The following is a 25398-nucleotide window of genomic DNA, read 5'->3' as shown; positions in this document are numbered from 1 at the left end:
AGCCAAGGGGTAGGAAACGGTCTTGGCATCGCTAGACGGCATGGGGGAAAGCCCTGCCAGTCCTCTGCCACCGTCCCTGGTGCCAAAGCAATGGGTTGGGCAATGAGCTGAACCCACCCTGCAGCTGACGTGCAGCACATACAGCGTTTGCCAGCGAGCTCCTGAGACAGGCTGCATGGGTTGTTGGTTGATACGTGAGGGAAATTATGGATGCTTTGATCAGTTAAAACTACTTTAAAATATATAAGCTACTCATAAAATTTGAAAAAAATTTGAGTCTGAAAATCCAAGCTTCTGCTCTAAAAGATACAGAGGACCAGAAGCTGCTTCTGTGCAAACAAGAGGGGTTTCTGCCAGGGCCTTCTGCAGGGCAGCTCCCCAGACCTCGATGCTTCCTCTCCAACCCCAGAAGCGTGCGCTGGTTTTGATCTGACAGCGTCCACAGCAAAACACTCGGCCTCATCTCTGAAACCTTCCTGAGTTTTCTTTCACACCTGAACGCTGCTGGTTCAGGGTGCTGAATTACAGCAGCCCAGCTCTGCAAGCGAGACTTTGCAGGGATGGAGTGCTGGAAAAGGACCGAGAAAACCTGAACCCCAGGTTGGACTAGGTGATCTCCAGCCATCCTCCCCCTCCTGAGCAACATTTTCCTGCAATTCTGTAATTCTCATCACTGCCTTCCTCTGCTTTCTTTCAACACCACCACACTACCAAGAATTTGGGCCGGCACAGTACTTAATTCTGTGTTAAGATATTGTTATTTCCATAATGCAAATATGTCCTCCTGGGATCCTGATTCCAACACCGTGTCTGCTCTGTCGTGATAGAAAGAGGAGATTTTAGTTGGATTTCAACTTTAAATATTGTAAATTGCAGAAAGACTCATGACATTAGTTTAACAAAAACGTCCTCGCAGTGACAGATTTAGAGAGAGGGCCCCTTTGAAATTACCTTTTTAGACACCTTTGTGCTCGCAAAAAAATATTAGGCACCCTGCCAACAAAGTGGCAACTTTTGCAGAATTATAGAATACAAAGTCTAATGGGACGCTTTTAACTTTGATAGCTGACTCTGAGAGAAATTTTCCATTAAAATTACAACAAACACCTGCAGCCAAGGAGTAAGACAAATGTTTTGTGTCAGTTTATCAGCTACTGGGCTGCTAACGTTTACAATGTGAACTCTATTACAACACTTGTACTAGTCATGTTTAGTTCAATTAAACATTCCCCTAAAAATATGTTGTCTGTATGATCAATCCATTAGGGTCTTCTGCTGTGGGGTTTTTTCTGGGGGGAGGCAGTATTTTTGCAGGCCAGGGAGATACGTGTAGAAAACAACAGTGCTGAAAACTGACTGGCTGCACACGGTTGGAGAAAATATGCTGTATTAAAGCAGCAAGGCTTGTCAGGGAGATGAAAGAGCCCTGGCTCGTGTTTGTATTCAGCCAGTTAGATAGTACAGCAAAAACCTCAAGGCAAACGGTTTCATTAAACATTAATTTGTGAAGCGCTTCAAAGTTAAGGTTGAGGCATGCTTCTGTATAATACATAATATTATTCATCACCTAAAAAAGTTGGTTTGGATGCAATTAAGGAATAATCCTACGGCTCTCGGCAGTAATTCAACGGAATTCAGGGAGGTCTTGCATCATTTAACACAGACAAACATACAGCAGAGAAGGGCTTGGAAGTCTCTCTCCCTTTTAATTTGGCAGATCTGAGGAAAAAGTTGTGTAGGGGTTTAAAGCATGGCCTTTGATTCATTTGCTTTAGCATTTCAAACTTATCAAAGTAGCTTAGCTCCTAGAAGACAGCTAGAAGCTGTTTGCAGTCATTCATGGTGTGGTAAAAATTGGACAAATGGTAACCTTCACAGCAAGACTAGTTGGGAAGTTTTGCATCGGATGGGCTACAATTCAGCCTTATTCTCCAGTTCCTTCCTCGCTCCTGAGCCAAAGCTGCTGCTGTTGCATTAAGTGCTCAGGAGCAGCAACGAGAACCTCTTTCCAAGTGAGCAGAGCACTGGGGGGGCTGCGACCCCGGAGAGGACGGCAGCGTGGAAGCCAGCACGCCGAAGCAGAGCGCCTGTCCCCAGTGCTCCTCCCGCCAAAGGTGCTAGCTGGGCGGCACAGTCCCAGCCGGCAAACGGGGCAAAGCCCGCCTGCAAGGCAGCTGGTACACCAGGAGCAGCAGACAGGGGCTAAAACTATCCACACGTACCCTTCGGTTTTTCTAGGTATACCTACCTTTCAGTGCCAATGAATAAACGTGGTTAATAGTGCAACATTAATTCAACTGTAAAGACAAAAAATATCTCTGCTTAAAAACGTCCTTATTTCGCACAACACTTGGAGCTACTCAGGGCAGTTACGATTTCACACACAAGCTGAATTCACGAGACATACAGGAAGTCCAACCAGCAGGTTATTTTTTATTGTAATTTTTGTGAAGTACTTTTGAAAGCATTTACAGATATAAGCGTGTAAGAATATACTTTCCTCTAAAAAGAATGACCTTTACTTTACACTCTACTTGCCTACCAGCCTTCACTCAATGCAGCATGCTATGCTGTACGGTTCCTCAATGCACATTCATAACAAGAAGTCCTAAAAATCACTCTCACTTCAAGAACTGCTTTGTAGGCCTGTTTCCTGTAACAGCTGTTTTATTGACCATGTCCCCAGATTCCCTGCTGCAAAGCAACTATTTCAGAATATCATCTAGTTCCTTTACTAGATATCAACTACTGTGCAGCACTGGAAGGGGAAAAAGAAGAAGAAAGATGTAGAAACTGGAATCATTTGTTAAAAGAGTAGTAGTTACCATGAGTGGGGGCTCTCACCTGGGGCACTGGGGCAAGTGAAGATGAATTTTCCACCATACAGGCAGCTCTAATATTCTTTGGTATTGAAATGACAAATTAACTGCAGCGAGCACCATCGCTGACTATTAAAAACCAGCTGAGGTAGGAGAGCCCAGCAGCACCATACAAACACTGCTCTAGAGCCAGCTGCAGTTTGGGAACTACTATTAACCTTTACAGGCAGGTTGTATCTGTGCAAGCAATAACTCAAAACGCACCAGAGACACCCAAACAGCTTTTCAAGAGCCACCTTAATGCCGGCAAGCGTGAAGCTAGGTGTAAGCCAATTTGGTGAAAAGCCATACAAGTTCCTCTGCATTCACTGTCCACCGAATTGCATGGTAACAAATTTTTGGTATCATCTAGAGTATACCAAAGAGTTACTTTCAATAACATGACAATTTTCTTCCCAGAAGCTTGCATATCTAAGGAAACAGAGTGCCAGCAGCACTGGGTAAGAAAGGAAGGAAGAAAAACCTGAAGGATGTGATAACAGACAACACAGAAGACTCTCTATCACAAAATAACTGAGCAAAGAATACAGTTTTTCTGTCAACAGTTGGGATTTTGAGACCCAAGTGTTAATTTGCAAGCTTACTGAAAACTCGCCACTGTCTGTGCCCAGCATGCTCTTTCACTGTTGTGAGCAGAGTGTGCCAACCAGTCCTAATAGTGCTCCACCACCTATTGCTTTCCTCTAGATTAAAGTCTATGCAGTTAAAGCGAGCATGGAAGTGCCATACGCTGAACTCTGGCCACAAAGACAATTTGCCGTAAACCCCCTTCTCTGTAAAATAACTTGTCTGCCTCTTGAGTTTTCCATTTCACAGCACACCTGAGGTTGAAGGCACCTTCAGAGATGATCTAGTCCAACAACCCCCCCCCATGTGTCCAGTCAGGTTTTGAAGGAGACTCCACAACCCTCTGGGCAACCTGCTCCACTGCTTGACCACCCTCACCAGAAAAGGTTTTTTTCTGATGTTTAAATGGATTCTCCTATATTTCAGTTTGTGCCTGTTGCCTCTCAGCCTGCCACTAAGCACCACTGAGAAGTGTCTGGCTGTTTTCACTCCCCCTCCATCATATATTTATACACACTGGTAAGAACCCTCCTGAGCCTTCTCTTCTCCAGGCTGAGCAGCCCCAGCTCTCAGCCTCTCCTCGTACAACAGATGCTCCACTCCTTCATCATCATCATGGCTGGACTAGGTCCAGTAAGTCCATGTCTCTCTTGTACCAAGGAAGCCCAGAACTGGACCCAGCATTCCAGATCCCAGCAGGAAAGATCACCTCCCTTGATCTGCTAGCCAGCCACACTTCCTGGGAGACTGCTGGCCACCTTTGCCAGCCTGTTACCCACTGTGACCCCCAGTGCTTTTTCAAAACTTGCCTGAACACAAGCTTCCCCTTTCAAAAGGGCTCATGCTCAGCACCCAGGCACCACTCGGGCTGTGGAGGTTTCTTCCACGCCACACCCTCACTTCACCCTGCTCCAAACCAGAGCTGGCAGGAGGCCCAGCCCAGCTCATGGTTCAGGACTGACTCAGCAGCAGGGAGAGGAAGCAAGCTTTTTAGTAGCCAGGAACAAGTTCAGCAAGTTCCCAGGACTATCAAAGAGGTATTTTTACAGTAAGTGCTTTACTAGAAGAGCTTTCACAAGGGCTTCTAAGAAGTTGGAAATGGCAGATACAAAAATTTGTCCAGTTCTTACAATACAGGAAGCAACTGAAGAGGAGCGCAGAAGAGCGTGCCATTTGAAGTTCACGACTTTCCCGGAGCAACGTAGCAATACGAATAAGGCTACATCTCCCCAGTCAAACCTGCAGAATTATTCATGTATCACCATAGCCTGTAGAAAGATTATAGTCTTTTATTGATTTCTTGTTTTACAGATTCAGATTTAACTTTCAATAATAAAGTTCAAGAAATTGATTCCCTAATCATAAAAACTTGTTTTACACATTATGTACAGGTACCCAGACACTACAGCCATACAGCATGTCACAGCTATACCACAGACCTTCACACAGAACAAGTTGGGGAGAGGCGCTAACTGCAATGACATACATTCAGAGATCAAGTTGTGGATATGCAGAGTGCATTTGGCACAGCTCACTGAAGATTGCCCACACAGGGACAGTAAAATAATCCCAACTAAGTGATAACGTGGATTAGTTCAACTACATTAATTCCAGGAGGAACACTTAATTCACAATTAAACTAGCCATTGGAATAGATTTAAGTTGAATCAAATGCAGCTGAACTAATCATTTTAGTTTCATTAAGCATCCCTCTATAGACAAATCCTAGACCTTGAGATCTGTCTCCAATATAAAACCAGTCTTTTTAGTTGAGATATGCAGAAGTTTGAGGGCCGAGGGGAGCTCAGGTATTAGAAGTATTCTTTGGCAGTTTGATACAAATATAAAAAATAGATTACTTTTGAGGACTAAACTAAGCTTTTCCTGTTTTATATCTTTACTGCCAGCACCAGAACTGCTTCAGTGACACAGTAACACTTACATATGGTAACATAAACACAACCTTACATTTTAATGAAACAAAATTCATATTACAGATAAACTTCAATACTCAAGATACCCTCAAACAGGTTATCTGCTCCCCACAAAAAAGTTAAACTTAACATTCAGTAAGAAAACTTTTCTATGGCAATGACAGAAGCCAGGAAACGTTGCACGCCTGCTCATCTTCTCTGCAATAAAGTAACTAGCAAACATCAGAGATCAGTCCGCAAAAGGCAGCCAACTGTGCTCTGAGCATTCCAGCTCATATGGAATGTTATTTGATGTCAAAACCATTAGTTACTTGATTAAACATCCCTTTCTCTTTTATGAGATCAAGTAGACCGCAGCGCTCTCATGTAACTGCAATCTGATCTTAGTATGACGAAAAACTGCAGCTAAGAGTTTATGCAATCTGCTTTATAACATTACATCAAGCTACAACAGTTAAAATGCACTGTTTCACAAAGAAGCAGATGTTCATTTAAAATCTGGCAATTCCCTTTCAAAAGCCCAAGTTTTCCCTTCTAGTGACATGCCTATCCTGAATGAGATAAAGCCAGACTCATTTTGAAGAGGGGGGGGAAAAAACCCAAGGAAACACTTCCAGAATGAAGTGTCCAACAGTTCTACAGCCTGCAGGGCAGAAGGCTGCAATATTAGTGTTTGTCTCCAGTAATGCAGCTCTAAAGATATTGCTTTGTCCAAATGCTGCTATGAAGACTTCCAATTTCAAATTACTTCCAACAGGAGTGTAACTCAAATAGGACATTTGATGATGAAGACCATTTAGCTAGTGTGTCGATTTAGTTATTTCAGTTTTGAGATAGTGTAGCACAGCTTCACTTCATCTTCTTTGTCTGCTGCACTCCCATTCAAACTTCTAATGCACAGTTCAGAACAAACCTAACAAAAGGCTTAAGCAGACTCCCCTGCTGGGTACACGAGCACAAGTCACATTAGCCATGGAAGTGGACCTAGTCCATTTACAGATTTTTCAGCAAGTGATGCCAGAGCCTTAGCCAGCTTGTCATCTTAGGTGAGATTTTTATGGGAAAGATAGATACAATACATAGTACTGTTTATGCTTATTCCCTATGGAAAACTGACCTGATGGTACAGGAAGTTTCACTCAGGGCTGTAGGAATATTTTGATTTTACCTCTAAAAAAAAGTCTGGGTGCTACACAGACTGCCTAATCCATTCCTTTTTATGGACTCTTCTCAGTATTTCTAGAACTTGATACCTACTGCTGGCACAGTCATCACAGCCAAGTAGCAGTTTCTATTCTCATAGTTAACAGAACCAATACTGACCCCTCTGAAACTCACATATTACATAGTAAATATATCAGAAGATAAACCAGGTGATTAGCTCCAAAATGCCTGACCATGAAGAATTAAAAAGAAACAAGCTGACATCAGAGTTCCTCCTTGGGTTTAAGGTCCTTAAGTGCAGGAACTCCTATTTACATCGTCCTGTAGATTTCACAAGAATTAATTCTTGCATGTTCTTTTGGTCACTTGGACATGAAAGTGAGTGTAATTCAGCTTTGAACAGCTTTGCTTGCAATAACTGGGTTTTTTTTTTTTCATAATGGAAATCTGTGAATTTCCCCCTCCCCATAGATTCTCACGCATTCACACAGACTCTCTAGAAAGGTAAGACACTTTATTGAATTTGTTGATAAATTAAGAAAGGACTATGAACCAGACTTATGGATCACAGGTGCTTGTAAACAGACATCAATTCCTTCCCACAGAAAGCCTGACTCCATGTGCTCAGCCAGAAGTCACTTTCCCCAGCGTTGCTCACAGGCTGCATAGTGATGGAGGGCAGAGAAAAAGTCTTCATAGCTGATGTTCAGGTGGGAAGGCAAAGAACTGAGAAAGCAAGTTAGAAAAGTTAACATAAGCTTTTATAAACACCACACGATTTGTATGGCCAACCAGGAATATCACTACTTAAAGCAAGCTATTGTCTGAGTAACCTTGTGAAGTTGTTCACAACACTGTTACTGTCACTCAACTCTAGTAACTAAACTAGCCATTAATATCTTGTCACCTTCTAAATCAAAACCTACCCATTACAGTACATAGGGCACTTCAAATTAGTGACAGAGTTGGAGAAGCACAGGTCTCCCAGACATTGAAGTGCCCTATAAATGCTCTCAGATTTAAGAAATACAGCAACTATAGTCAGTTCAGTTATTGCCCAAATTGGAAAGTAATCCAGAGGCATGATCATCGTACATTATCCTATTTCCCTTATATCATTCGTTTCCCTGATAGACTTGTAAGCCACTCAAAATCCACATAAGCAACACCAACAGAACTGGGATTGGACCAGTTCTGGTGACAGAAGCTGTTCCTTAAACCTGAAGAGTAAAGCCTGCTGCCGCGTAGTTGTGGCTGAAGGAACAACAATGAATGTTTGACAGGTTTCATTCAACAATTTTAAAATACCCTCAAATCCATCTCCAGGCACCTTTGTTTAGACAGATCTCCTCTCATGGCTATTTCCATAAAGTCAGTCACATAAAGTCTTGTTTAGTTAGATATTATTCCAGCCTGTTTTACAGTATTTATAGGCAACTCACATGATCTCTGTCAGTCTGATGTGCCACGGAAGGAATCCTAATGTGCTGTCCACAGGACCAAACTTCAAGACTAAATCAGGATCAGGAAATCCATTTGTACCTGTAAGAACAAGTCAAATTAGGTTTCATCAAATTCACCAGAAGATTTGGTTTAATTCTAAACCCTAAGGCATCTGCTTTTTCATTGAATGCATTTTTTTTTTTTTTTAAATGAAGTGAAGCTCCTGAGGACAAGTTAACAATTAAGAGCCCAAGAGGACAGACTGGTCTTGCACCACCTGAACAGGACCAACTGAGCAAAAGCTTAGGCAGCCACTGCAGGCCCAGTTGGACTGTTATTTTTATGTCAGGTAGTTTTCAAAGACTTGGTAAGGGAGTGGTAGGAAGTTACATTGTTTTGAGTAACAGCAAACCTTAACACTGCTGTTTAAACTGACTTGTTCTAGTTTTGTCTTGGCAAACTTGATTTTAGTAGCATAGAATATGCTGTACCCTGACCCATACCTACTACAGTCCTAACTCAACTATGTGGAGTTATAGTCAAGTACAGTAAAAGGACTAACACACACACAAAAAAACCCACTTAAGAAGGAGGTTCCACTGAAGAACAAATTGGTATCACAGACCATCAAGAAAAGAAGTTGTAAAAAAATACCCTGTCAGATGAACTGTCTTTCTCAGTATGGAGCTAGACAGACAATTTTAAAAAACAACTCTTACTATGAAATTTCAAACAAACTGTTGCAGGTGACATCTTTCTGGTTAATGAGAGAGGAAGAACAGGGCAATATATTTTTTTCTGTTACTAAGTGGACAGCATGACCCATCCCAGGGCAGGGCTAGATAACACTGAAGGACTTCACTAAGTGCTCACACTTACTACCCGTACCTTAGAACCCTAGTCACTGTCATTCCACTAGTCTAATCCTAACTCAGATGACCTCATTGTCCCTGCCCAGTCTCTGGAACAGGGCATACAAACAGCTGTTTGAAAAAAGCTACTAAACTTCATTCCCTGAAAACCTGAGACCAAATACTACAGTTTGGTGCACAAGGAAGTCACCCCGAGAAAAGAGAAGCTAATTAAATCTTTAGTAGCTTGCTGTCTTGCTCACCAGCAAGAACATCCTACTGATCTCCTGAGGTTTAAGACAATCAATGGCCAAACGACACTGTCTCCCTTCCATACACTTCTGCCATACCTGAGCTACTCCAGGCTAAAATTGACAGATAGGCAATAAGCTTAGAAGGAACAGTCTTAGTCCAGCTTTCCCTGCTAATTCTAGCAAGGTGATTAGGGCAACATGTGAAAACCAGTTTAGTACCCCAACGGGACCCAAGAAGGTGAGCTGTTCTTCATGTACCTACCTAGCTCATTTGAAAAGCAATCCAGAAGTTACAACCCTACTTTGCTATAATGCTGCAGTTAGTCATGATTATTGCACGCTATTTCTCGTTACCCCTTCTATTATCCACTAATCCTACAAGTTAACCGCAAGAGTGCTTACATTGCGTAATGCCTACCTTTAGCAGGTAAAGTTTAATACTGCCGATTTACTCTGAACTTCAGATGTTATTTCTCAGTTCTTTTCTCACTTGTTTAAAAAAAACCCAAACCAGTCAAGAGCCTTTTACAAGTTTAGTTGTAAAGGAACTTAACTTTGGGAATAACAGAACAGGAAACTAAGGTCCTATCAGATTTTGCTCCACCCAGGTTTTGAAACTGAAGCTGGAGATTTCAAAAAGCTCATATCCTCCCTCCCCACTGAATCATCACAATAATAATTCTTTTACCAGAGGTAAAGAAGCTATTTTCCCAAGCATGTGCATTTCTAAGGAAGGATGAAGTATTTAGATATGAGAGCTGTGTGCCACAGTGCAAATCTTATCTCAAAGTTAAGAAAAAAATTATAAAGCAAAAGCCGCTTATGTGTTCAGAAGCTAGCATGTTAGTATGAAAGAACTTTGCAGGGAAGCAGTGAATACTTAGAAGTGGGGACTCTGGAGGAAGTGGGCAGCTTTACTCATCAGCTGATTCAGTAGCTGAGTACTCCTCAGCTGGCCAGTTCAGCAGCAGGATCTTCAACACTGCAATGGCTTTTCAAACAGGAAAAGACCTTCAGAGAGCCCAATTAATGCTAGTATTTCCTTCTGGTTCCTATCTGAAGGAAAATGAAAATGTACACTGTAGTATTACTGTCAGAACAGCCAATTCACACCACAGTACTGTGCTTTCCACTCCGCATCCATTTCTCTACCTAAACGTACCAACACTACAGATACTTTACATGCAAAAGCTTCCGCAGAGCTGCTAGAGTTACAGCACTCCAAGTATAGCATACACAAGATAAAAGGATTTGGGAGCAGACTCAAAAAAAGGCCAAAAGACTTGGACACTCAAGGGACAGGAATCTGGCAACATCCCTTCTAGGTCAGGAGTTCTGTGAGGGGAACATGAAGGAATTTGTAGAGCTGACAGCACTACCCTTCTCTTCTCCACATAGATTTTTATAGGGCAAGTTCAACGGCCTTAATTGATAGTCATGTTCTTTACTAGGAAGGCAGATGGCAAGTACAGACAATATCATAATGCAGCTGGCACCTATTTTTCTGAAGACAAGCTGGTTAGCTGAGGCATTGCTCAGAAGACAGTACCCTTACACTGAAGAAAACTCAAGCTGTAAGAATTAGAGCATGACTAGATTAAGAACCAGAAAAGCCACATGACAAGCTAGAACCATACCATTTTAGGACTAGACTTCAATAACTGCATCCTGAATATGAACAGAAAGTTAAAAAACTACATTGTCAGGCATTTAAATAAAAATGTGAAAAAACAGAAGCTTACAGAAGTCACCATGAACACAAACCCTAAAAACACAGCTACTCGAGTACTGCTTTTCAGAACTCACTCTCAATTTAGATCAGCAACTCACAGATGTTTACATTCAATACCTTGCCACTAAGGATGCACAGAAACTAAATCTGCCTACAACTAAAATGAGTAGTTTCACAAGCTGCTGCTAAATAAGTTATGAAAGAGTAGTTCTTCACCTCCAACTGTCCTAAGCATTAAAGCCAGGGAAATTAATAAGCAGGACTAGTTATAGATACTATCCTTAGTTATTAGCTACATAGATTAAGCAGCCTGTTTTCAAAGTTTACAGTTTTGACAGATTAAAAGTCTAGGAGATGTCTTTTTCTGTGCTCAGCTAGCATGCATTACTTGAACAATAAATCTGCTAGTTTTTAAGGCTATGCAGACTGGACGTAATACTTTTAACACATCCAGACACCAAAATGTGTGGATAGAAGATCATGAACAAGTGTTTGAGAAGCTCCAGTTAAACATCACTGGCCAAAATACATACATGGATATCAAGTGTCACCAGTTCTTCACCAAGTGAGTGACTGTTTTAGACAAGCCATTATTCATTTCCTTAAGTTGCCTCTGGGCTCTAACAGGATAGATATCCAAGTGATTTCTTCAGGTGCCTTATTAAACACGTTTAATTCCGTTACAGTGAGAAGCTATCATGCAGCATGCTGACAACAGGGACAGAATTCAGTTTCAAATTAAGACTAAAGTGTCTAAACTGTCATTGTATTCAGTCCGCAGAGCAATTCAGCTGACCACCCATTTGAAAAAAAAAAAAACAAACAACAACCACTCTCTGAAGTTCAATTAATGGGAGCCACACTACAATAATGTGCCTGCAGACATCCAAGTTCAAGCGTGCAGTCTGAAACCTAAACCCTGCCAAGTTAATTACAGCTGCAATTAACATGCATGGATCACCTAGGAAAGCTGAACAAGTACTACAGCTCCACAGCACTGCCAGGGAAGCGCAGGCTTGTTCTAAACTACTTCTCCCAGGTGTGAGATTAGGGCAGCCCTGCCCTTTTTATAGCTATTGCACATAGCCATGCACCTCAGTGCAGAGTTAGTAATCTGCATGAATTAGTAACAAAGATAAGTAAACTAGTGTGGGTTATACAGCAGCAAAAGATCAGCAAGTGCTCTATCATTTGCACTCAGGGTGGTAGTTAGGCAGCAGTAACAGCTTTAATTGCTGTAACTAGATCTGGAAAAGACTCTCTGCCCATACCCAGGTTTGCAGCATGCTAACTTGCAAGAAGTTCACCTAAGTTATAATAGTCTAGTTTCAGTGGTACTTTTTTCAGAAAGCTCATCGCAGAACATCCCACAGAGGCTGTAAACTTTGAAAAGCTGAGACTCTCCAATTTAGCTTAAGGTTTCCTTTTTCTGCTTAAAGAAAAAGCTCAAAAGGGAGCAAACCAGCAAGAATTTTTAGCAGAAGCCTGAAAGCAATAATCATAACTTACCCTGATAGACTAAGCATCAAGATACGTATGTTCTAAGCAATAAATATACTAGAAACCAAATGCATTATGAATCAAGTACTGTTTCCCCTCCTCCCCACAGACCATGTCATACTTACTACTTAATAAGTTGTCTAGCACATTCACATCCAAGTCTGTGTATGTTCTTTGCTGCTGTGCTACCAACTGACAAAAGTTCTGAGCAGCTTTTACTATGTCTGCTTTTCCATCTTCCGGAGACAGCACCTTCAATGTAGATTGGCAATTTAAAACTGAAAGTACAAAACACAGTTTAAAAGCAACAGAAATATAGTTGTTTTGAATATGCTTTAGATATTCACAGGATATGATTGAAAGTAACTTGTAGATTACTTCATATATTATACAGATAGTCATAGATATACCTCATCCTTCTCTTACAGAAGTGGGTAAGAATCTTCTGGATTTGCTGTATCACTAAAAAGCAAGTTTAAGGCAACTATTTTGAGGAGTCTTGTGAAGGTTGGTTTAATTAATGTCAGTCTTGAAATGTAGAGTCTTCCAGGGAATTTACATTGGTTCTTATGCTGTCAGGCAAAGCAGTGAGAGGAAGGTGCCTAGATAGTAACTTGGAGGGTGGTAAGCAATGCAGAAAGACTTGCAGTTCAGGGAAAGGAAAAAAAAGATCTAATTCCTACCCTAAAAGAGGAAGGTGTTTTAACAGCTACTGTGGACATTCATGTGACACAATGATTAAGGTGGGGCCCTCCCTGAATAGGATCACAGTATCTTTCAGCAGCACTTGAAAACTGATGCAAGAGTTACAATATTGATCTAAGACTGCTGCAGACAAGCTAGGAACCAGGTAACAGTACCAGAGTTCACCTGTTAATCTGTAATTACTTCTGTGACATAAGAGGACATTTCACAACAATCTTGTTGTCTACACTATTGTGAGGTAAGAGTCTTCGTGCACTACATGACTTGCATCACTGTCACTTCTGATAAGGTACCTAAGAGGTAAACTTGCCAAGGAAGCTGAAGGCTACACATAGCGCACTAAACCCAGTTTGATGTACCTGGGTTAAATACTAGTGTGTGGACACATTAGACTGATACAGAACTTATGATAGTTATAACTAGATACTCAAAAATAGCATTTCTTAAGACTGTAGAACCTGCCTGCAAAGGACCACAGAATACAGTCAAGAGGACTCATAAGAACACCTAAAAAACCTCAGTTAGTCTATCCAAACCCACTAGAATGAAAATAATTGTTCGATTTGTCATATGTCCTATGTTAAAGAATATTTCTCTAGCAGTATTCATAAGTGCAAGACATGCCTTTTTGCTTCTCAGAAGTTAAAAATTGCAATTTATTATTATAAACTGGATAGATGTCAGCTTGTTCAGTTCAAAGTATGAAGCACCTGGTCTGACTGTGGAGCCTTCTAAGTAAAAATGAAAAATTCTGAAGAGAACAGAAAACACCTCTGCTTTCCATGGCTTTCAGCACAAAAGGTTCCTGAGACTTAAATATACCCTTTCAGTCAGCAAGTCTGAGCAGTCTTCCAGTAGTTCATTTGGTCTGGACATAAATATCCAGATTTAGGTAAGTGTGGCTAAGTATGCTAGAGTTTAAGACATTAACAGCCTGTCTACCCTGTTTTCTGATGGTTATTTCAACCTTCACAGGAATAAAGAGAAATAACATGAAACTCTAGTGTTTCCATGTAAATGCTAGCACCTTAGCTTAAGTTGCTTACAAGGCAAGTTTATGCTACAACATTGGATTTTATACTGGAAAACTGGCACAAAGGCTCTCACCATCCTATTAGCTCTTGCAGGAGAAGCAAAACTCAGTCAACAGCATCTTAAACGCAGCTAAGTGTAGTTTAGCTTGAAGTGTAGTTCAAAGACTTAAGACAAAACTATGTAATACAATTGTCTTAAAATGTAAGGGCTTTTTATTATGAGACCTATTTAAATATTATGAGTTGTAGAAGAGCTGTAAGTATCAGCCTATCCCTCCAAGGCAAAGGCTTGCTTTAGTGAGTACATGCTTGTGATTTACTACATTTTGAACAGACTTCGAGCGTTTGTGTTAGTCAGCATACCTAAATTAATATTTACAGCAGACAGTATTGAATAAGGAACATTAACCTTGAAACATATTCCTGTTTTCCACTTCTACTACATGCAAAAGCTGCTATCACAGACTTTTAAAATTTTTTGCTTTTTTTAAAGCTTTTTCTGGTGTCATTATGTGTCACCACGACAACCAGCAGTTTTGCTCTTTCCCTTCTTCCTCCCAACTTTGAGATATAAGTTTGGAAAAATGGAAGTGCACGCATTGTTAGCTTGACATCACTTCCCTTACAGTAACTCCAGGGCCTTCTCAACTTTCAGCAAAAGAATTAATCTCACTGAAACAGTGGGGAGTTGAGCTACACTGATGTATTAAAGGGGTCATGGCACAACAGTCGGGCTAAAGGGAAGATCAGACTATCCAGTAATGATCACTATGGGAAGGAGAGCGCAACACTTCACTATTAGTTAAGAACAAATAAGCACAATGAAAGTTTACTACTAGCCTAGGAAGGTTGCATGTGTTCTGATAATCAGTGCTTAATGAAGGAAAAGGTCACTGTACACAGGAATGTGTTTAAGTAAAAGCAGAGTTATGATTTATATACAACTATTTTGAGTCATGCCAATCCCCCCTCGCAATTCATCTTACCTTGATCAGCTTTGTCTCGATTTGCAAATTCCATGGTGTACTTGGAGCAATCTAGTCCTAAGAGTTCTTGCTGCTGTTTTAAAATTTCATCCATCAATCTTGAATTATTCCTCTTGAAAATACCTTTAAAAAAGGTTGCATTGTCAGCCAACTCCTATAAAGAGCGCTACAAAACAAATCTTACACTAGGCAGGAAGAAAAAAGAATCAGGTAGTCAGTACTGGTTTCAAACTGGAGTTCACAAGTACGATAAGAATCCAAAGCAAGTGCTATTGCACATGACTAACTTCGGTGACCTTGGAAAGACAACTCATGTGCTTTTGTTCCTTTTTCACTCAGCCTGGTTTAAGTAGCAAGCTGCAATTGCATAAGGGATAGTTTAAGACTTACTTCTTGGTCCTTAGCATGCTAGCAATAGTTTGCTATAGCAATACCCTACCAGTACAGGACCACCAAGTCAGATTAACACCAAATTGCTTTCATGCCCATGCTGCTGTAGATTTGCAGCTTAAGTCTGCCACCACTTACTGCCACACCATTAAGGCTGCAGGCTAACAAAGCAAGTCATCACAAAGCAAGAGCCACAAGACTAAATCAGCGTATCAGGCCACAGTGACTGTCCGTTCTTATGCCATGGCCAATGCCATGGATTTCCTAATAAGAGGATTTCATAAGCTGTATATTCCAAGGAGTTAATGCAGTCCCCAAGGCCTTTTTATACTTACATGTTTATGGTAGACACATTTTGAGTGCAACAGATTACAAAAGCTTGCTTAACCAAACATACTTGGGTTCCTGTTCTAAAATAAATTCTAGCTCTTAAGAGACATAACACAACTATTTCTAATTAAAAGCCACAGTAAAAATTAAGTGTCACAGCTTAAATATTTACAATGCAAAAGTGTGGCTAGGCACATTTACTTAGGGACTGATAACACTTATCACATTGTATTCGGGGGTTGTTACTAAGAGCCTAAGTTTCATTCAGAAATCCCATGTCAAGCACTTCTGTTGACCAGTCTAAAAACGTCCACACAATAATCTTACAAGAAACACTGAACTCATATACAATTTTATGATCAGGCTTATGATTCATCACCTCAGCCTGACTCTGGGACTAGCAACTGCTACAAACAGCAGTTTCCACATCAGTAGTGGTCAAACAGTGTATAAGCATTGGGTTAAGACCATAATACATCAGGAGTTAGTTTGCAACATGAAGTGATACAATGCATTTAATATGCTAGTCTTTTAGCCCCAGTGAGTTAGTATTTTTATACAGGGTTCATTAGAGGTTTTAATAGGTGGTAAAGCATCTGGTTTTCCTCCCATCCTGGATACTTCCTGCAAAAAAATAATTCACTTCATTACACAAATGTTAGTGATGCTTATAACTGATTTCACATGTTGACAGACAAGCAAATCTCAGTAGGGTGGCAACTTTGATAGAAAAAATTGTTAGAATACTTTCACTAAGTCTAAGCTAAAGTTAAATTGTTACACATTGTGCTCCTGCTTACTAGTGTATATTCATACATGTTAGAAGTTGAGAATGCTGCTTTGAATAATGCTATTTGATACAACAGACTTACCCAAGCAGAGTTTAGTGCTAGAGTTAGCACTGATTCTCTTCCTTACACTTAAGGTCAGCAGCAGTGCAGCTACTGCAATTGCTAATCCTGCACCATCTTCAAGTGAGATCTGTACAAGGTTGCATGTACCTCACCTCTAAGAGTCACTTGACTTCCATCCATTTTCAAGATGAGAAAAGAAAAAAATAAACTATGTTCAATATTCAGAAAAAGAGTTAGCTAATTAGGAAAGGCTCCCAATCTGGGAAACAGACAGCTGCGCTCTTCTTCCCCTTCCCCACCCAACGCTAACGATATAAATTCGTTTCTCATGAAAAGTTGTTACTTATTCCTGTCAAAGACTGGAAGAACAGATTTAAGAATCCGCACTAGAGTGCTCTGAAGTAAATGAAGACATTGGGGATAACGGGTAGGAGAATATACTAAGGTGCTTCCTGCTCAGTACAAAGGGACATCACGTAAAGGACTTGGTCCAGCTCTGAAATGAAGGTCCTTAATACACACAGCAGATACTGAAGACATGCTAGATGTGTTCTGAATATCACCAGCATCTCCCTTCTATTCTCCTTTATCTCACCCACCTCCTTAGATGTTCAAACCTGGGTCCTGAGTTACTCTTGGAATAGCAGTTTAACATGAACTGGAAGCTATTGTAGTTGTACTGTATAGTTGTATGTCTTTCTTGGAAAGACCTCTACACATACATTCCAACTGATCCACCAACCTTGACACACCTGCAGTTCTCCTGCAGAGAAGACCCTGAAGCACATCAGAAGGTAGTAAACATCCAAACTAACTGAAATCTTAATTTAAAACCAATAGCATCTGGGAACTTTACTCCTTCAGTGTTTGGTCTCTCACTCAGTGCACAAGAGACTTTCTTATGAACATGTATGATGGCAAACACAGCCCTGCCAGAGGCAATGTCCATGGGCCAAATTCACATTTAACTTTAAAAATTATTTTACATGGTTGTGGCTCAGACATACACCCCCTTCCCTTATAGTATCTCAAAACCCCATTTGTCTACAAGGTGCATTTTTTTTAAATTTTGAAAATATATCTAAGTTAGTTCTGGAAGATGCTGTTGGTAATTTATACATGATAAATATAGTAAACAAGAGTGCATGAGCAGACCAACTCACTAACAAAATTCAAGTGTTCCTAGGCAGCGAGACTTAAGTCTTTATTTAATGATACCTTCCAATTTTATCCACAGTCTTCCACAGAAGTTGAAAGCACATCCATAATATGATTTTAACATTACAGAAAGTTAATGTTTGACAAGAATTCTAATAAATTTTAGCAATACAACAGCTGTTTGCTGTTAAGTGAGGAAAATTTCAGCCCTGCTGTTTCTAATATGGAACACAAACATGAAATTGTCACTATCATTTCTCATTAGAAATAATTTTTGGTTTTGAAAAGCAGAAACAGTTTTGTTCAGTCAGAACTCTGGAGTCTTTGCAAGCTGGTGCAAGTGTGTATATTCCAGCAAACGAGGTGTTTTAAGAATTATGCATATTGAAGCACTACAATTCCCAAAGCGAGAGAGTATAAAACTTCAGTTTATGTTTTTTTAAACTACCACGAATGTGTGAGCTGTTTCCAGAGATAATTCTTGTTTTTACAACACGAGCTGCAAACCTGCTGTTGATCATTAGTCCCCATTAGAGCAGAGGCAAACCTGAAGTGTTTTAGCTTCCTGCAGTAGTCCTCCATTACACAGGTCTTTTCCAGGACACATCCCTTTTGCTCAGTTTTACAATAGTTACAAGCCATGCCCCTTTGCTATCAACTGTGGTGTTGCAGCATTTTAGGGTTAGAGACTGACAAATGCAGTTTGTAATTAAGAGGCTCTGAGTTCAGCAGAAGCAAGGCTCAAAACTGACAGGAATTGCAGGCTGGAGGGGAACAACTAGCACAGAGAAACACCAGGTGGTGTCAACCATGTGTTTGTCTGGCTAGACTATCACAGCCACCACCTGTTAATGCCTTGGTAGCATCTCAAAGTTCAACATTCTCACTTGCCTGCTTTTTAAAGCAGCAGAATCTGGTAAAACACAGGAGAAGGGTCAGCTCCTCCTTACAAGGCAACACCTTAACCAAAGTTAAGCCTAGGAAAGAATACATTTCCACAGCATTTCAGTTATCTGCTTTTTCTCAACTCCCTTCCAGTGCCAACAAGGGAAGATTCATAAGGTAACAAGTCTGTTTTAATCATCGAACTATTAAAAGTTTGAGAAACATCAAATCATAACCCACTTCAAATAACATACATGCAAGAAACTGTTTTAACACATGAACAACTTCTGCCTACATCCTTGTGTTGGATCATGCTGGTTGCAGTTTAATGGAGGAAAGCGGGGTTTGAGTCATTACACTGGACCTCACAGGATACAGAGAGCTAGAAGAATGTATTAGGTTTGTCTGTTCCAACAATCTAGAAAAAATATAATCCAAGTTTGAAAGTGACTGCAGCCACTTTCAGTTTCATTCACATTAAAGCCACTTAAGCCAGCAAGCACTAACCTAACAGGAAGAATTCAAGTTAGAACTTACAACCTTGTAGGTGACCATTCCTCCACATTTCTTTTTAGAGGGACATTCTGTACCTGGAGAACAAGAGCTCATCAGCAATTAAGAGAAGAGATACTACTTTCATATTACCCATACCTATAAGGAGACTATCTTCTACATATTAGCATCAGCTCTTTTAATAAATGTGGTCTGAGGACCCCTGCCAACTCAACACCAAAACACAGTTGTTGAATTTGAAGTTTCACATGGGTGAAGACCCACAGCAGATGCCATGTGATACTAGTATCTCAAAGTGTTCCAGTGACACAAAACTAGAACATATTTATCTCCCCCAGTGAAGTGAACACACTGAACACCCAGGAAGTTTTATGGATTGATCAGATGTGCTAAACCACCAAGTAATTTGGAAGAGACTAAAAGCCTATGTTTGGGGCTCATGAAGTAATTTATTTTGCTTACTGCAGTACTCTATCCTTCCAAAGAATTTTTAAGAGAAAATTGGTCAGAAGTAAAGCAGTTCACTGGAAAGCTAAACCCAGGATGAAGAAACCCAAGTTCTCAATACAGTCATACTATGAGCTTTAAAAAGCCTTCAACCTGAAGCATCTATTCAGGAGCCCGAAGTACTCGAATGCCAAAATTCAGCAAGCTCCCAAAAACCACTCTAGACTTGTCCCAAACTATTTCACGAAAGCTTCACTGATGGACAGAAGTAACACTCAAGCAAGCTCTCGAGTGGCAAAGTAACTTTAACAGAAGGAAGTTAAGGCATATAACACTGGTCAAAGGCTTCTGCTCCCCAGAAGATATTTTAACTGCTGTTATATAATTGCATAATCACTGCCTTCTGACTGCAAGAAGGCTGCATTATTTCCTCAGAGTAAAGGTCTTGACCAGCATGGATGGATTTCTATCAATTAATAGGATTGGCAATACGGAAGTCCACAGAAATAAATCCTTGATCAAAAAGATAAAATTTTAGTCAATCTGGACTTAATAACCAAAATGCACACAGTAGCATTAAGTTTATTATGGCTCTGTCCTGCTGCATATAAATGAAAACTGGGAGAATGAAAAGGGGCCCTAAACACCAGAGGCAGTAAAAGCATGCCACCTTAGGCCTCCAAGCCTGCCGAGGCAGGGGGGGAAAAACCTCAGTTTTGAGCACTGCAACTCATAGCACCATATATTTATTACAGTACAAGACAGTTGGTTATGTTATGGTCCTCTTGCGTTCTGCAAAGACCTCTTTACCTCAGTCTTCTGGCATACTGATCTTCATGGATTCAGAGAAGACAGCCAAGTACCTGATCACGTTCCACAAGTATTATCCAATACATTTGTAACATATTGGGTTCTGTAATTGCCTATGAGAATCAGCACAACTCCAGCCGAGTTGCCCTTAGAGTTACTGGTGCAGCTGCTGTAACACACTAATGTCAGCTGGGATGCAGCTACTTATTTTCACACTGAAGAATACAGAAACAACCTTCTATTTAGTTATTTTGTTAAAAATATAGACATTCACTACTGTAAACAAATAAACAGCTTATCTGGCACTTCTTTAAAGAACATCATGCTTCTTAATTGCCCCTTCTGTAGGACGAAATAGGACACATTTTTAATTTAAGCCTTCTAACAGGAAACTGACACAGTATTTCTTCCAGAAAACACAACCATGGAAGATCACTCTTGTAATCAAAGTTTCCTGTTGCAATGAGAAGAATCTCAGTACTACAAATGTGCAATGAAAAAGGAAACAAATTAAAGTATACCCCACTACATCTAACACAGATTCAGAGCACTTGTCATTTTGTTTCCTTCTTCACCACAGACAGCATCAGTGGGACAACGTATCTTTGATAATTCAATAGTTGGTAAAACTGTATGCAGACAGAACCTTACTGAAGCAGCTCAGCAGACCAAAAGTAAGTCTTACCACCTGAGAAGATGAAAACAAGTGCACAGCATAATTAAGGTTCACCCTCTGCTACTGGTAAGAGCAAGCTGTACCTGACTTTATTCACCTTCACTATACTAGTGTTACGGCTGAGGGTTCCAGACATCACTATTATTCAGAGCCAGATTTAGCAACAACTACAACATCCTACTTAACAACAAGTCTATCTGGAAATGCTGTATGCTCAATCCAGACACCATAAGGAGCTTAGCACCGAAAGAAAGGCAACATATCTGCTATTACCAGAAGTAAGCATATACTCAAGCCATATGAATGACTACTTGCTCATTCCCTGAAACCAGTTCAAAAGGCTCAGCTGATAAGATGCTGTGCAAAAAGCACTTGTGGCTGCTATCCCAGAAAACCCATTGAACACCCATGAAGAACATGCATGTGTAATGGCAGGCTACTCTCATCAAATCTGAAAGTTTGGCAAAAGCCACCAATTTAAAATGGTTTAGTTACTCTGCATTAAGTCTTGCCTTCTTTAATCATGTTCCAACAAACTGGAATTCGAGCTGGCAATTAGACCAGCATATTCTAGACTAACAGAAGAATGAACTACTGAAAAGCATTATGTCTTTATACTAAAATCATGAGATAATAGTCATATTTTCAGATTTCAAAGGTGTTAACAAAACCTCTTAACATGCAACTTTAGCATAAATGTAACAATACATGGAAGCAGCAGCAGCAAGTAATCTCCAAGATTTTTTTTTTTCCAGAACTGGTAATAAAGACAATTGTTCTGCAAGGTTATTTCAGCTACACTGCTCTTCAGAGGACATAACCTTGTCATTTCTGGTCATCATATTTACAGTCTTGTAATAGTCTGTCTTCAATCTGACTGGATCTCAACACGTGTGCTGGAGAAGCAGAAGTAGCTTCTCCATAATGAAGGCATCAGACACTATAATAGTGCTGGCTCCTCCCTGTCAGACAGGAACTCAGCGGCAGTGGCTACCGCCTTCTCCCTCCTCAGTGTTGAATACTTGCATGGTGAGCAATCTGAAAACCAAGACCACTAAGAAACTCTCAGCTGGATCTGTTCCTCAATTCAGTTCTCATATATATAATTTGTGCAGCACAATGCAGGGATCTATACAGGAACTCAGCATACATACATAACGTATTAGGCAATACTGCAGATAGCTTATTTGAGGTTTGACAGAAATCAGAGATCCTGTACAATAAAATGTCTCTCTTCAGGCTATGAGGGAAACTCTCACTCTTGTTTGGTACTAATGTTTGCTTTGCAGCATTTAACCTCATTGAATGCTTTCCAAATTGAGAGCAAAAAAATATCAACACATAAATGACTTCTCAGAAGGTGCTGGCTGTTTTCTGTGTCCTCAAGATGTTATGCAAATGTCTTATTCCATTCCTTGACTTCCAAATGAGGAAGTATTCTCCCACTGAAACACAACATAACCAAGTTCCACAACAGACCTGCACAGATGGCCAGTTTAAACTGCTAAGTGACTGGTATTAAGCCTAGTTTCTAAAAAGATCTTAAGAGAATTTAGTGGAAGTCAAGCCATTTGAGGCTCATATCACATACGAAGGACCAAACATGAAACAGAACTATTAATGTCAGTGGTTTTAAAAAAAAAAAAAAAAAATCACAAATGCCTATGCTCAGGAAAAGGCCTGCATACTCCAGATGCTTTTGCACACTTGACAATAGATTGCACCTACTTAGGTGGGATGCACTGTTGAGTTTTTCCTGAAAGAGAACTAGAAGACAACTGTTAGAGACTGTAGCTCTAACCTAGCATAAATCTACAGAGCTAATCTAATTTCCACGACATCTCTAGATAGCCATCAGAAGTGGCTCAAAACAACAGTTAAACACTGGTCTCCTACAGTCTTACCATTGACAGCAGGAGCACAGCCATCTTCAGCATGAAGCTTTCTCCTCTGGAGAGGACAGAAATGGGACACAGTCCGTCTCATGTATTATTAGCCCTTCTGAGTTGATAGCTTGTCTAGTCTCAGTTAGCAATCATCTCTCAACAGCTGGGTAGAAAGCTCCAGCTAAGAATATCTTGAATATGGGTGGTTTCATCTCCTCAGTAGGAAAGGATTGGTATGAGAAAACAGATTTGTTCCATGATTATTCCACAGAATGTTAAATCCAAACTCCAAGCTTATCTTTAAGATACTCAATGACATGGAATCAATGGATCTACAAGAGTGAGAGTTCAACAGTCTTACACCTGAGACCCAGTAATGAATAAAATCACATAGCGGATATGAAAAAACACCAAAGTTTTCACAAGCACTGGCTCAGCGTTAACTCAAACGTCAAGTAGCACCGGTCCTTATACCAAATGCAGGCCATGTAATTTAATTTTACAATAAAGACAGCACATAGGGCATGCTTTTATGTTTAACTACCTTTCCATCCTAGGTCTTCACATGAGAAAGAGTACATGAAAACAGATGGCTACTCTCATTCATCCACTTCTGCAAGTTCAGACATAGCTCATGAAAAGAGCTCGTCAGAGCAGGTAGCTTAGAGCTCTTCTCTACTAACAGCCCGTCCCCTACATGGTCATGGCTCTCAGATGCCAGCGGTTCCTGTCCACCCGGGGCCGGGGACAGGGCTTCGGAGAGGCCCCAGCACCTGCCCCCTCCAGTGAGCGGGCAGGATCGGGTCACCCCGACAGAGGGGCTGGTGCAGGAAGGCACTCGGGGCATTCCCTGGGCTTGCCAGGGCCAGGAGCGCTGCAGAGGCCAAGCAGCTCCAGGGGACGGGAAAGGAGCCGCCAACGGCGAGGCTGGCGCCCAGCCCGAGAAGACCCCGGGAGAGGGAGGCCCCATGGCTCCGCGCCGGCGGCGCAGCGGGCCCGGGCGGCGCCCGCCTGCCAGAAGGCGCTCCCCAGGGCGGGCGCCGCCCGCGCCGGCACTCGGGGCGCCCCGGCCGTACGGCCTCGCCCCGCCACCCCCGCTCACCGTTATGGTCGTAGACGCTGACGTAGGAGATGCCCACCGCCATGCACCACACCACCAGGCTGGCCATGTCCGCGTAGCTCGGCTCCTCCTCGGTCACCACCAGCCCCATGTGCACCGGCAGCTTCTGCAGGGCCCGCCCGTCCGAGCGCCACCGCTGCCGGCCCTGCGCCGCGCCCCCGGGCCGCCGCCGCCGCCGCGCCGCGCCCGCCTTGCGGAAGGCGAACGCCCGGGCGGCGGGCGCCAGGAGGGCGCAGGAGGCGGCGGCGGAGGCGGCGCGGCGCCAGAGCCAGGCGCGGGGCCCGGCGGCGGCGCGGCCGCGCAGGCAGGCGAGCAGCGCGCGCTGCAGGCAGAGCAGGGCGCGCAGCAGGGCGTGCAGCGCGCGCCACGCCAGCCCGCCCGCCCCGCTCATGGGGGGCGCGCGGCGCGGGGCGGCGGCGCCGCCGCCGCCAACCGACAGGAGCGCGCGGGGCAGCCGCGCGGGAGTAGCGGCACGGGGCCGCGGGGGGGGGGAGGGGCGGGGGGTGCCTCAGCCGCAGCGCGCCGCCTGCCGCGCCGCCGCCATCCCCTCACTGGGTCCGCGTCCCCCGCCCGGCAACCGCCGCCAGCGCCGCCATCTTCCTGCCGCCCCGCCTGATCTTTCACCTCTCACCCCGCCACACGCAAGGCGCCCGTTGGCCGCCGGGCGAGCTGCCGTCACTTCCGTCCGCGGAGAGCGAATGACGTGGCCCTGAGGGAAGGGACAGGGCGGGGCGAGGAGGGGAGGGGAGGGGAGGCCGGGAGCGGCCCGGGGCGGGGCGGGGCGGGACGAGCCCCGCCCCTCGGGAGTGGGCGGGCTCTCGGGGCGGGGCTGCGCCCCCTTGCGGCCGTTGCCGGCGGCGACCCCGCCCCCCGGCGGGTGGCGGGAGCCCGGTGCCGGCGGGGCTCGGGACGTGGCGTTTGGCAGCGTGGCTCGCCTCCGCTTAGCTTCCAGCCTCCGAGCTCTTCCTCGGGCCGGGCGGCAAGGCTGCCCGAGCTTCCGGCCGTTTCCGGGGCTCGTCTTAAGACCCTCCCCGTGCCCAGCCCCGTGCCTTGCTCTTCTTGGCGCCCGTAGCGCCGCGTTGGCGCTGGCGTTCGGAGCGGGGGAAGGCCGCAGGCCGCAGAGGCAGCCGGGCCTCACGGCAGTCTCTGTTGAACGGTGCCTTTCACCCTCGAAGCACGCTGCAGATACAGCACGGGCAGGGGAAGCGGCGGTAGCGCGGCCTGCGGAAGCCCGCTGAGCGTGCCCCTGCGGGGGCCGGGAAACGGGCTTCGGGGGCGCC

At 42.9% G+C, this 25398-nt stretch overlaps 1 protein-coding gene across 1 annotated transcript; it reads right to left on the bottom strand.

Moving 5' to 3' along the window:
• Positions 1-7037: 7037 nt before the first annotated feature.
• NUS1 (NUS1 dehydrodolichyl diphosphate synthase subunit) lies at positions 7038-24758 on the bottom strand. The gene is made up of 5 exons (XM_072855745.1): positions 24101-24758; positions 15050-15172; positions 12450-12602; positions 7987-8086; positions 7038-7270 (listed from the first exon to the last, which is right to left on the bottom strand). The coding sequence occupies exons 1-5, from the start codon at positions 24507-24509 to the stop codon at positions 7180-7182; spliced, it is 876 nt and encodes a 291-aa protein (XP_072711846.1). The 5' UTR covers positions 24510-24758; the 3' UTR covers positions 7038-7179.
• Between the last annotated feature and the right edge of the window lie 640 nt (positions 24759-25398).

The sequence above is a fragment of the Ciconia boyciana genome, chromosome 3 (genome assembly GCF_034638445.1).
Source record: "Ciconia boyciana chromosome 3, ASM3463844v1, whole genome shotgun sequence".
Taxonomy (NCBI): domain Eukaryota; kingdom Metazoa; phylum Chordata; class Aves; order Ciconiiformes; family Ciconiidae; genus Ciconia; species Ciconia boyciana.
This window is presented reverse-complemented; position numbering and strand designations above follow the sequence as displayed.

Excerpts from the sequence above, each read along its gene's own strand:
- NUS1 (XM_072855745.1), bottom strand. The coding sequence starts at position 24,509 with ATGAGCGGGGCGGGCGGGCTGGCGTGGCGCGCGCTGCACGCCCTGCTG. Across the intron at positions 15,173-24,100 it reads CAGCGTCTACGACCATAACG|GTATTTTCAAGAGGAATAAT; the intron begins GTGAGCGGGGGT and ends CCTTTTTTAAAG. Across the intron at positions 7,271-7,986 it reads ATCAGACTGACAGAGATCAT|TTCTTTGCCTTCCCACCTGA; the intron begins GTGAGTTGCCTA and ends TTGCTTTCTCAG.